We start from the raw sequence: 13637 nt of genomic DNA on the forward strand, positions 1-13637 counted from the left end.
ATGTATATGTATATGTATGTATGTACATGTATGTATGTATGTATGTATGTATGCATGTATGAATGTATGTATGGAATGATGTATATGTATGTATGTATGTATGTGTTGGTAAATGTAAAGTATATACTAGTATATTATATATAAAAACACAAGTACACACACTTACATGTATGTGCATATGTACACACACACACACACACACACACACACACACAAACACACACACACATACATGCATGCATGCACACACATGTGCATACACAAACAAACAACACACACACATGTACAACAAACAAAGAAACAACAGGCATTTTGCCCACATAAACCTTTGAATCTTTCACATGATGGAAAGCTTCAAATTATCTAGAGACGAGGTGATTATCTCTCAGATCATCATCAATGGTATAAATTGCTTTTAACAACACTTCACACTGGTATGACAAAAACTACCCTATTCTGTGTTGATTTATCTGCTTTGATTTATTTAAAAGATCTCCTCACACTGTAGTGTAGGAGACATAAATAATATGAAAGTTATAACTTTGGTACAACAATGGATCTTTCCATTACCTAACCTGATACCGCAGTCTATGATTTAGTTGCAAATATTACATAACCAAAATATCATTTCCAATTCACTGTGTATCAGTTCTTTTCATGTCTTTGGTTACACCTAAAAAATAATTGTTTGGTTCCTGTTACCTTACCCCACTTAGTTTTCACTGCCTACCCTAAATTTGTTTTAATGTATTTGAGAAAAACATAATAAAATCATGAAAATTGCAAAGTCTCATGAGAAATAGTGGATGCAGAAACTGCCATCAACTTAAAAAGACAATATAAAACTGTTCTTCCAATATGTAATGGCTGTACATCTGATGGGAAGAAACCAATAACACAGAGACCATATGGAAAACATTACAACCTGAACTAGACACTCACACATGGGAATTTTTTTTTTTTAAAGCTACCTACCCCAGTGCCACCTATTCTAAGATTGAGCGTAATCAGAACCACACAATTTTTTTTAGGCCTTAGGAGTCTGACTGTTGTCATCAACAAAGCATACAATGTTTGCATAGCATCACCTGTATCTTTCCATCATACTTCATATCAACTCATTTTTGTGCATTAAAAGCATGGAAAAGTTTTAATTGCATTTATGTTTTTTAAACTGAATAACCCTTTTTAAGAGATTGTGACCACAGTCCCTCTATCACTGACTGTGTACTGACTAACACTTTTAATAGTGGTTTGTAGATAAGCCTGTCCAGATAAAAATATGTGTTGGACACCCTGTAATCGAAAACATAAATATGGAGCTAACAAAGAAATACTTGAATATTATGACAAAAAGATGTAATTCAAGGCCTTCTTTTTCACCAACTTTGATTTATCCGAAAACCCTCTTTGATCATCGATTGTACAACAGTCATGGGTGGTGTTCTGATACAAACTGTACTATACACAGTATAGTATGGGATAAAATTGTATGATTCATGCTGATATTATTTATGCACAGTATCACATCAACTGTTAAAGAAGCACCATCCATAACTATCTTTTACAATCTACAAAATTTGGATTATGGTGAAAAACAACAACCAGACTTTCAAATATATATGGCTTGTTTGTTAGTATGGTCTCGTGAGTTGTAAAATTGATCAAGCCATAAATAAAGCATCACTATAGATTATTCTATTTTCCTCCTTCTGTGAAATGAATGTTAGTTTAGCATTGTCAGCATACATATCAAGAAGTGTAGCACAGTAAGTACTAGCAAATCCAATTCATACAATGCTAAATCTTGCAGGACATTCTGAAGCATCATAGCAACTACATCTCTATCACTACAGAAGTGTCTACATTTTAAAAATATCCATAGTCTACATAACCAGTCTACGTAATTTTATCAAGTCTCAAAGTTGTCCATCTTGTTCTTCACACTCCGTGACTCTGGACCCAAAGAATTATCAATCTGGGAGGTTGGTGAAAGATCCATTGTTGCACTTTGAAATGATGTGTCTAAATCTATTCTTTAATATCTATCCTATTGGTGTGTACCGACTCTATCCCTGGGTATGAGTCGAAGTTCGGATCCATGCTTTAAAAATACATTCCCTGCACTCTGTGATGGGTTGATTCCAATGCCATCTGTGAAAATAAACCAAGTTTCATGTAAATATCTGACAGAGTGGCCAGCAGCCTAATGTCTGCAAAACTAAAGAAAGGTAGCATGCATTTCTGGAATGGCTACATTAATCAGGCAGTGTTCTGATCAAGGAAGTAATGTGTGGAGCCCTCTTGAAATTTATGAACTCATTTTATTGACATGAAAACTACACACAAAGCATTCAAGATGAAATCAAAATAGCATCTTAACAGTCACCCAACTTGAGACAATTAATTTTTGGCTCAAGATGTCAATCACATTATTGTTCTATGAGCCATGTATGTTAGAGGAATAACACTGCATTACTTTGAAAACTCTGTCATGCCAGCTTGGACTCCAGCAGGAGTGCATTGAAACTGTGCTAAATTAATGACTTTATCTAGCTGAATTACATAACTTTTTGAAATAAATGTGTGAGGATGTTGTATTTTCATTGTAACTTTATAAGTATCTTGCAGCATTTGTACTTACCATTAGTAATTATGGCACTTGTTGCAGCTGTTTCTCTAAACTACAAACATTATAGAAGAATAAATACATTAAAATACAAGTCAAATCAAAGAAATCTATTGAGAATCTCTCCCTACAGTTATTATAACATTTATTTAGCAATTTTCCACAGTGTTCAAAGCACTTTACAATTCTTACCCTGGCATGGTCCTATAATGCACCAGCTGTCCTTTATATTTTATTTCCTGTTGAGCATACATTCCATTGCAGCTTGCTTTAGGATTAAAGCATTGACATTGCAACCTATATCCTACCAGGTACCCACTTATACAGCTAGGTTGACTGGGGTACAATAATGTTTTAAATCTTGTCTAGGGACTTCACCCATTCAGAAACAAATAGCAGTGGCAAGGCAAGCCTAAAACCGACAATTTACTGATTTCAAGCCAATTTCATCATACCCTAGTCAACCATGCTGTATAAATGAGGATCACACAGGTTGATGAGATTGTATGCTTGTCACCAGGGAGTTATGGAAGTTAAAGGACTGTTATGCCATTATAGGTCAGGTCTGTGCCTGCGATAATAACTAAACAACAGTCTTTGTATTATAGTCTAAAATATACACACTACATGTATAATATACATATTCATATCCTAACAAGTCTTTGTCCAAAGTTTTCATATAAACACTTAAAAATAAAATTCAATTTACAAATGCAATTATTATCATTTCAATTATCAATAATTTTTTTTTTCGCTATGATACAATAAAATTCCAGTACCTACCTCTTCTGCTGCAAATTTCAACACAGCTGTAAATGGAGTACTTTCAGGAACACTCAATCTGTAGTTGAAATAAATGGAATAGTTCAACAATAAAGCATAAAATAAGAGGCGAGTTCTTGGAAATATTTCTGAATCCTCTTTGCCTTCGTGTTAGGCCTGCTTGCATGGCGAGTGTGGGACTGTGACTCGATTCTGTCACTTGAAACCCCAACCCCAACCCCCCATGCAAGGTACACAACAGCCATTACCTGTGTGTTTCTCGGAGCACAGAAAAAATGCTGAAAAACAAGACCCAGAAGCTAGTGCTCTGTACAGCAGTTTGAATGTCCCGCATTTGCATAGATTAGCCATAATCCTCTTTATATAGGGCAGTTCTGTGTATCATATTACAGCTAAAAAAGGCTAATAGCCTATGAGCTAGTCTGGATCACCAGACTGTGGTTTCTAACACTAACCACAGTCAGTGAAGGTATAAATCGTAACAATACTGTATAGGAACTAGACTACCTATGAGATAATCAATGTCAAATTGTCCACACAAAAAAATCAATCACCAAAACATACATTTAGTAACAAAGAGTGTGTGAATCAGTTCATGGTCTGAGTGTTCATCACACGACAAAGTCCAATTTTTTTTGCAGAGTTCAAGATAGTAATTACTTGTAGAGTTCAGGTTGATAATAATAAATACATGTATATTATCGGAGTGTCTCGTGACCGGTGCCTGTCAGCAGCATAAGGTGCTCATGACAGGTTCTGGATTTTTACGGAATCAATTTAATGTGTATTGAAAAACACGCTCTGGTTACCTTTGAAAATGATTGCCTTCGTACCCTGGATACACAGAACTTTCCAAAAATGACTAAATCATGAGCAAGCGTGAAACTGACATGACAGGGCTGTGGTTACATAACGTTCACCGATATATGTTTCAACCTTAACCAGACTAGTTGTTCTGTATCGCTTTGTAACATTGCTATTGTTGTTGTAAAGATTCAGTTTACTTCATCGTACATTCTTTTACATTCGTATACAATCTTTTAGTGGTATGAGTACACATGTACCATGACAAGTTGAGAACAACACGTCTATGTGAGAACAACACGTCGACATATGCACTTGTAGTAGTAGAAGTACCACTGACCCATTGGAAATACGCGTTCACTTTTCCCCATGTTTTTCTTCCTAAAGCTATTTTGCTCATGCTGACAGTATAGTGTACCATCTTATTTCAATATTCTGGCCAGTTTCACAATAATGAATGTTATTGATACAACAAACTTTAGGTTTTTATTAGATTAATTACCTTTACCCGTTGCACACTGATGGATCGTGTTCTACATACTACATCATACATCATACATGCGGCCATAACTTTAACGTGATGGTGTACGTGTGTATGCCAGGTTGGTGGAAAAAACATGAGCTATCACACATATGTTTTGAGAACTGATATAATGTTTGCGCAATCAATATCAAAGGTAATAAGAACGTGTATTTGATGCCGAAACACGTCATAAGGGACGTCAAAAGCCTGGGTCAAAAGTCACAGCATGCTAGTGACAGCCGCCGGGTACAGCACGACGTGCTGGTGACTGGCGCCTGTAAGGAGACTCGGCCTAAATATATATATATATATATATATATATATATATATATATATATATATATATATATATATATATATATATATATACAACTTTGAGCTGTGAGCTGGTAAACAAGTAGTCTAGTTCCTATACATTATCGTTATGATTTATATATATAGTCTAGTTCCTATACAGTATCGTTACGATTTATACCTTCACTCACAGACTGTGGTTAGGGTTAGAAAACACAGTCTGGTTATCCAGACGAGTAAACAAGATACACTCATACAGTATGGGGATGATTGTGGAGATGGTTTCAGTTCCACAGCCACAATGACTCTGGGGTACCGTTCATTGACAATATCAAGACATCGTGATAATGTGGTGATACTGCTATGGTATCTAACTCTGATTAATAGCTGAAAATCAGTGAAAAGGTTTGACAGGGAACAACTGAAAAATGCTGATTGCGAAATCAACATAATGACATAGTGTATTCATACAAGCAGGGCAAACGTATTCACAATTGTATCACTTACACTTTGAATGGGAGTTTCGGATCCGAGGTAAGCGTAATCTTGAACGTCACCTTAGACCTGTAAGTAAAGAATCATAGAGTCATTAGTTCACGTTTATTAACGAAAGAAAAGTCAATAAACGCGACAAAATAACACAAAATATGGTAAAACAGGAAGTACATTTTGACCGGCTTCGTTGACTTTACAGAGGACGAAAAAATACGCATGCGTAGTAACCTTTAACACTGTCTCCCTAGCAAGAGAAAACAAATAAAGGTATGGGTAACTCAGTATCAAAATAATTATTGGAAGGCGTCTCTCTGGGCGCCCTCTACGACAAATCTTCCGTGATCTTGTCTACTGCATGAATTTATTATATTCGATTCGGATACCCAGTCACCTGAATCACTGAATAAACCAAAGTCAAAAAAAAAATTTATACTGCCATATCTGGAAATGTTCGCTAAGTAAATGACACTTTTCTGAGTTTTAAGAGATAATAGACATTTACTGTTTACTCAGTGTATCAGTTTGTGATGTATGATTACATTTACAGTCATTGTTAGCGATGTAGAACATTGTAGAGCACAGTCCCCCTTTTCTTACAGTTCCCTACTAATACTATTATTACGCATTTTTGTCTAAATTTAAAGTAATGACATCATGCCTAGATAGTTGTTGAAAATCTGAAGACCCTTGAAGTAAAATTGCCTCCAAAACGACTAAGATAAAGGACGATATTATTTAATGTAAAATGAAATTACACAAAATATACTGATAACTATAAAGTTTTGAAAACAAATGAAGAATTCATCCTGACAACACTCCCCGGGTAACACTCCTGAGCTCTACAGTCTATATTTAATACAGACATATGGATGCCATCGCGCTCTGCACAAATACATTTATAGGAAATTTGCCTTGAATAGAGGATATATACCATGAAACCAAGGATCCATGACGGACTCCATATAATATTTGCAGGTTTATTTTAATGTAGGCCTTGATATAGGTAGCATATTTACTCCATGACTGTTTATAAATAGGAATCTATCTTACTCAAATCGATGAGTAGGTGATTTTTTCTTTATGAAGTCCATACCAAAATCGTTGTCTCTCTTTACAATAAAATGAAGAAAAAAAATAGGAAAAAACATGTGCAAGTTGTAGATGTTTAGGGAGCCTTCACTAATTACAAGGGGATGGCCGGGGAATGGGAGGGGTCATGTTTTTTTCAAATTCAGTCGTCGGTGGAGGGCCATATTTTACAAAAAGGAAATTAGGGGAATGTCAAATTTCACTTTTACTCAGGTTTTAACTAACTTTTTATTTTGTGATTTTGGCATAATCCCACCCGCTGCCACCAGTTTCAGATCCTACCATTGCACTGAATTGTTAGTTGTGGTGTGCGTGAGTAGAAGAGAACTAGATGAGGGCAACAGAACAGCATGGCAAGATATATTATGCCAAATAGATCCAAAGATAGGCATTGATACTGAAATGAAAAACTATATTATGTAATTGTAATTTAGGGTGTTCTAATACCTTTTTGACTCACTGTGGTGGTGGTGGTGGTGGTAATAGTGGGAAACAAATGACTTTAAAAACTATAAATGTGGTGGGATCTTTAAATACTACAGAAAAATTCCCTGTGTCTAGTGGGACTACTAATCTTGAACTCCAACAACTATATCTTACTTTCGTGGCGTTATGTTTTCGTGTAAATGTGGTATACCATGCGGTAGACAACCGCTGAGGGCGCGAGTTTCTTTTGCACTGTGTAACTTTTTCAATACTTCTAGAAGAACGATAGAAAAATACCATACCATACAAAGAGAGAAATCAGATTCTTAGCTATTCATTCTGCCAAAAATCTGGTAATTTTTCGGTAAGTTACAATGAAAATTGACGTAGAATATTTTACGACATTGTTCTTCAAGTACTTACCATATTGCGACATCACAATCAGGTGATCGCGCTGCGGCTATCGAACTTGCGAGCGAACTTTCGAACGTCCGTGGAAAAAATAGGAAGAAAAAAATAAGTATATCTTCACTTGTTAAGGTTTGTTTTGCTCTTTTGCTATATGTAACCAGTTAGGATATACTCAAGCGCATCAAATGATAGACAGGAAGAAGAAAGAACCGGTGTTCAATGAAATAATTCAGCGAGAATTTGAAGTCAAACGTCCAAACAAGTGAGTAGCACTAACATTAGTAACAACACGTACACGTGAACGTTAACACGTTATTTCGCATAAAGTTAACTTTTGCTCCACTTCACAAGAAAATTTCGATTCAGAGTGTTGAACACCTTATGTTTATCGTAAGAACGGACATGGATACTGGTAAGTCTAGACGGGCTTGGGTAGAGGAGAGGTGGGGGTGTGGGTGTGGCATAAGTTCAAATGTACGCCTGTACATGTAGTACGTGTACTGTGGCCATGCGGCGAACAGAACAGATTTTATCATATTATGTCTGTCATGTCAGAGTGTATAGTATAGTGAAATGTTTTAGGTTGTCTCATAAACGAAATAAGCGAATTTCCTCATTCCATCCCAACACCTGGTGTATGTGCAAGTACGACGGGACTTGACAACAGCAGATTTAGACCAGTCTCCTGAAACACAACTGGTGTTGTTCATGTATGATCAGTTACCAAACTCGGATAAATTAAACATACACGTACACCAGCGATTTTATATCAATTTTGGTTATTTTTATGTACTTTATTTTTTGCTTTTGTCATTTTGCAAAGAGTGACACCCGTAAGAATGTCATAGGTAGTATTAAATTTTGAGAAAATTCCAGTTATATACTAGTTATTGCTTCTTCAACATACTGACACTGAAAATATTGTCAAAGGGAGAGATCTATTGAGCTAAACTTCCCATCCCAGCACTGAGAATAAGATTTCAAGAGGATTGTTACATGCAACATGTAATTTGAAAAGTTCTGAGATCGAGATGTGTAATTTTCAAAATATATATTCATAGTGATATTAAAACAATTTTATTCATGCCATTTTATCACCTGAGCAAATTCAATCAACATTTCCCCTTGTATCTATTTACCACTGTCTGTGTTTTGGAAAACCAATAGAGCCATTTGTTTGTACAGTTTGGATACTTGTAAGTGTAGCATTGTGTCTCTATCTTAACCACAGTTTAAATATTTGTCAGTCTGTACTCCAACATAGGTACATAGCCTCCACCCATTGGTGTTAAAAGTCAACAACTAAACAAATTAATGTGTCAATAGTTGCATGTAATGCAAAACTAATTAACAAATAATAGAATAAAGACCTGAAGGGTGTCCTACACATGTTGTTGACTTACCCACCATTCATCTAATTTTGCATGCCATTGACTTCTCTAGATTTCTCTTGACATCCTGTTATTTTTTTGACAGTCCACATTTGGTAAACACACACCTGTAATGTTTGAATTCACAAATTTTGTTCTATTTAGTTCCTGTCTATGTTTGTTGGTTGGAAGTAAATAAAGCCTGTTCAATTTCCCCAAGGTATTAAATTTATAATTAGTTGGCCCTCCAGTATGTGATAGAAAGTGTGAATTGGAAATCTGTAGATTATGGCATTACTCTTGTAAATGTTTGCTAAAATGCAGACCTGCCTTCATTCCAATGCTGTGTACCATGTATCTGAGGTTGGGGAGAAGGGCATTGGAGAGGCTATTTAGTACTTTGCCATCATTGCTTTTACCCTGCCTAAGACAGGCTGAAAACGATGATGGCAACTCTAGTGTACTCAAGTTTTGTATCTGTGGACACACACATACACACACACACACACACACACACACACACACACACAAACACACGCACGCACGCACATTATACATGCACATGTACAATACACCTGCAGATGCACACAGACACAGACACACGTGTGTGTCCTTGAAAATAAGTACTTTCAGAGGATTTGTGTGTGTTCAGTCACTGTTTGGCATGCACTGAAATGAAAATATTAATGGTTATAACTTATACTCATACAAACTTGATAGAAGTAAGTAGACATATTGAACCATGGCATTTTTCAAACTGTATTATTAGTAAGATAAAGTATCTTCCATTTACAAATTATCAAATGCAAAACTGAAAAGTGAATTTAGCATCCACTTTCCTAGAATTGTTACTTGGAAGGCATTGCTCAAATACATCACTGACTGTGGTACCCCTCCAGCCTTGTCTTCAATGGAGTAAACTTTTTTTATTGAAAGTTTTGCAGCTTCTCATCTGCAGGCCAACAATGAATTGCAGTATGTTGACTAGACAGATAGGTTCTTCAAGTTACAATAGGGTGTCAAACTTGTCATTTGCCTTGAACAATGTACATTGTTAATTGTAAGTTATAGCATGGAGAATGGTTTTCTCTGTCTCTTTCTCTCACTTTCTGTGCAAGTTTTAATTCCATCACAATACCGTGTACAGTACTGTAGTTATGCAATGGGAAACGAATAGTGATTACTGGTACTTGAATTGTGCAAAAGGATTTATATCTGTGAACAGTCTCATTCTTTGGGAAGGTTTTGCAGATTGATGATGTATTGAATTCACACAGTGAGAAAATACTTTGGGAAAATGAATTCGGTTTGAGTTGCACCTATATGGTAGTATTGGCACAATAAAACTTTTTTCTTTAGAGGCCTAAAGCTATTCCCTTTGGCTGGGATGATGGAAGTCCTTGGAAAAGATTGGAATCACCATTGGGCTGCCAGTCAACCCAGCTTTATAATTCTAAGTAAATTTCACCATTAAATCATTACATAAACTTTGACTATCAGTAATTTAACATAGTAGTGGGAAAAGATCAATTCAACAGGTTGTCAACAACTCCCCATGACTACATGGGAGATATTTCAAGATACATGTGTATGTATGCAAATTAGCGTTTGTATGCAAATTAGTTTTGTAAGCAAATTAGCTTATGTATGCAAATTAGTTTTGTAAGCAAATTAGCTTTTGCATGCAAATTAGCTCTTGTATGTCGAATTAACATATGCCTTCATCATTCATATTTATCTTCAATAACTAATTATGTACCAATAAACTGTTGATCTAGTCTTGCTGTAGAAAAAAAAGAAAGGCATTTTGTACCAGTTGTTATATTCATATGGTGACAGAACCCCATGATTCAAGCAAGTGAAAGTGCAAGTACTTAGATATTTGCACAAGTGCTTGCAATGTTGTCTGCAGTCCCCATATATAATATTTCACTTTCTTTCCTTGTAAAAGGTCAGAAAACACCACAGGTATTATAACTTCACACTAACATTTATGCATCATGAGTTTTGTATCATTTATTACATATATTATAAATGTAAAACAGCAAATTTCATTAAAAATTCAACTAGAAATATGCATTCACACGATGTCTTACATGATTCATTGATATGCATGACAGATATGCAGAAATGTTTTTGATATTGCACTGCAATGCAAATAGCAATAGTATAGAATGTGTGTTCATCTATTCAAATAATTACTGACAGTACTTATGTAAATAGCCAGGTAGTTACTGTGACTTCATTGTTAATGTTAATCATGCTACTGTAGTTAACATTAATTACTGTAAAATTAGCATAAGTTTCATCACAACTTTTGTTGCAGCTTCATTGACAAAATTAGAAATAAAAACTGTTGATCTGACATGATACTGTTTAGATTTATAATGGTTCAAACCATTTAGTTGAAAGGGATGACAGGGAAAGTCGAAGATAACACATTGAATATAAAAAAAAAAAAAATATAAAACTGACAAAATGATGGCATAAAATGTAAAAGTTACTGGCTAAGTTATAATTTTCTGTATACTTGAATTACTTCAGGATTTTTTTTGAATTTGAATGATGACCATAATTCTGCAACTCAGGTAATTTGTCCTGCGGTATGATGGATCTGTCTGCCTTGCCTGAAGGAAATGATTGATTCATTACCCCAAATGACTGTGAGGTTTTTGAATAGGACATTGATAACAAAACACCAATTAGATTAACCCAGTGGGGGAGAAAAGTTTCTTTTATTAGTAAATTTAAATATCAATTGAAAGGGAAAATTTCAAACTGTGGAAGGTCTTCTACTGTGTTGCCAGTGGAACTGGAAAAACAAAATACAGTATTGAGATATATGTATGTATGTTTAAAGCCTGTGGTTGAGAAGCTGAGTGGTAATTCATGTAGTTAACTGTATTTCAACAAAGTGGAACGTTATCATGATAAAAGTGATGCTGAGAACTTTATGTATGACAGAGTACTGAAACTGGCATTTAAAGGTATGTTGATCACTTTGACAGTATACTATAGTTGTAAGCTATCTTTAACTGTATGATGTACATCTGATTTGAATGCATTGAAAAGACCAACTGGCTCATACATCAGTACACTTAAACTGTATCTTCAACTTTTTAATCGTTATGAAGTTTGCAGCTATTTTCTTCTTAATGTACAAACAATTGATAAAGATGAAGTATTCAAATATTATGTCTATAATGACTCAAAACACTTGTAAACAGTAGATGTCTTATCGGATCTTGTAAACAACAGGTGTTCTCATTTAAATTATAGGATAAAATATACCAGTAGATAGTTAGCAGGTGTTCAATATAATACATTGCGACATTGTCAAGTTTTCATAAAAACAAGAGTAGGAAAAGAATAAGAAGGGAGTGATAATATGCACAGTACAGGTGTCTATATTCAAATTTTGTAGGCAGTCCTACCAGAATACCTGGGTATATAATATTAAACTCGGTATTCTCAGGTAGGTTTTACCTACATCTACCTTGTATACCCTTGACAGGAACACGTCTCCGTCCGACCTCATATCTGTCTGCTGTTAATCAGACTCTAGGTACACAGCAGCACAGCAGAGACTATGTTTATTTTCATTATACGTATTAGCCATGATGTGTAAGATCAGAAGAAGAAACCAGATAAGATTGATAGAAGGACAGCCAGGAAAATTAATTGAGTTTTGAGTTAGTTCCTGGTTCATTAGACCTTGATTTTATAGTTAAAAGAACTTTGGTAGGGTTGACATACAACCATCAGTAGCAAAAAACATTACACTGTTGGACGTCTGTCTCTTGGATTTGGTTGAATTATTTACTGGATTTTCTGGTGAGTAATCCTCTTACGAGATCAATGAATGGATTGCGTAGCTATTGTGTGTAGAGATCCTTATTGGTGGTGTAACAATGACTGGTATTGATTTGGTATGGTTTACCATTAATACCTCATTGCAATGGATCGGTTCAGTTAAATGCAGATTATCTATCAGTAGTGTGCATATCAATGTAACATCTTCAGACACATGTTGTTTTTTTTAGTCTAAATTTAATTAATAAATAAGGAATGAGTTTGGTGGGTCAAGCTGTATCTTTAGGGGATATCCAAATGCTTGTGTCTCAGGATGGCATTTTATACCATGTTCGGTGAGTAAAGAACAGGCTAAGAGTACATGTGTTCCCTTCATCAGTCCATTCATGGAAGTGTACATGGTCCACTGTAGGGTACATTGCCCAGTGCAGATATGTAAGGGAATAATCAATTGACTACCATAAGAGACTTGTATTCACCTACATTATATATTTACATGTTGCTCAAGGTAATCATATTTTACACTGAAATTCACCTGTAATCTGTTGATTTCCTTTATTACCAGCTCTCTGTAGAACAAACACAAAGTTTGGTAGTCACAGGCAGAACTGTGTATTGCAGGGATTATTGTTAATTTCTGGCTGGTTTATTTTGAACTCTCTGTTTGTTTTAATTAATTTACAGTTCAGATTGTTTTGTCTGAAATTGAAACTTTTAGGAATAATAGTGTCGTTGACTTATTCCAAACAGTTTGGTCTCATGGCTGTCAAATTAGGAGCAACCAGAGAAAAAGCAAACAATGTATAAGAAAATAATTGAAAATAGTTTATTGAAGTGTTCAATGATAAAATATCACATTCTTTAGTTTAAATGTACACTACCTTTTTGTACCCGTAAACTCTCCCATGCCTATGTAACTATAATGAATGGCTTATTTTTAGCTGAAATATAAATTTTCTGCTTCCATTCTTTCACATTTTGACCAAATTTGGCATTATTA

The 13637-nt window shown here is 35.1% G+C and overlaps 1 protein-coding gene across 2 annotated transcripts; it reads right to left on the reverse strand.

The window, feature by feature from the left end:
* Nucleotides 1-473: 473 nt before the first annotated feature.
* Nucleotides 474-13616, reverse strand: LOC144438485 (ubiquitin-fold modifier 1). Of its 2 annotated transcripts, none has more exons than XM_078127522.1 (5): nt 13613-13616; nt 5541-5597; nt 3413-3470; nt 2645-2684; nt 474-2154 (listed from the first exon to the last, which is right to left on the reverse strand). In XM_078127522.1, coding segments are annotated over exons 1-5 (261 nt in total). In that variant the 5' UTR covers nt 13615-13616; the 3' UTR covers nt 474-2050. The 2 variants fall into 2 exon arrangements, with proteins under 2 accessions (XP_077983648.1, XP_077983647.1); XM_078127521.1 differs by lacking the exon at nt 13613-13616 and adding an exon at nt 5700-5743.
* Nucleotides 13617-13637: the final 21 nt, after the last annotated feature.

Source organism: Glandiceps talaboti, chromosome 8 (genome assembly GCF_964340395.1).
Source record: "Glandiceps talaboti chromosome 8, keGlaTala1.1, whole genome shotgun sequence".
Classification (NCBI taxonomy): domain Eukaryota; kingdom Metazoa; phylum Hemichordata; class Enteropneusta; family Spengelidae; genus Glandiceps; species Glandiceps talaboti.

What these genes read in the sequence shown, in the direction of transcription:
- LOC144438485 (XM_078127522.1), bottom strand. An exon ending in CCGAAACTCCCATTCAAAGT is followed by an intron (nt 3,471 to 5,540) that starts GTAAGTGATACA and finishes TTTCAACTACAG; the next exon opens with ATTGAGTGTTCCTGAAAGTA. An exon ending in TGAAATTTGCAGCAGAAGAG is followed by an intron (nt 2,685 to 3,412) that starts GTAGGTACTGGA and finishes TAATGTTTGTAG; the next exon opens with TTTAGAGAAACAGCTGCAAC.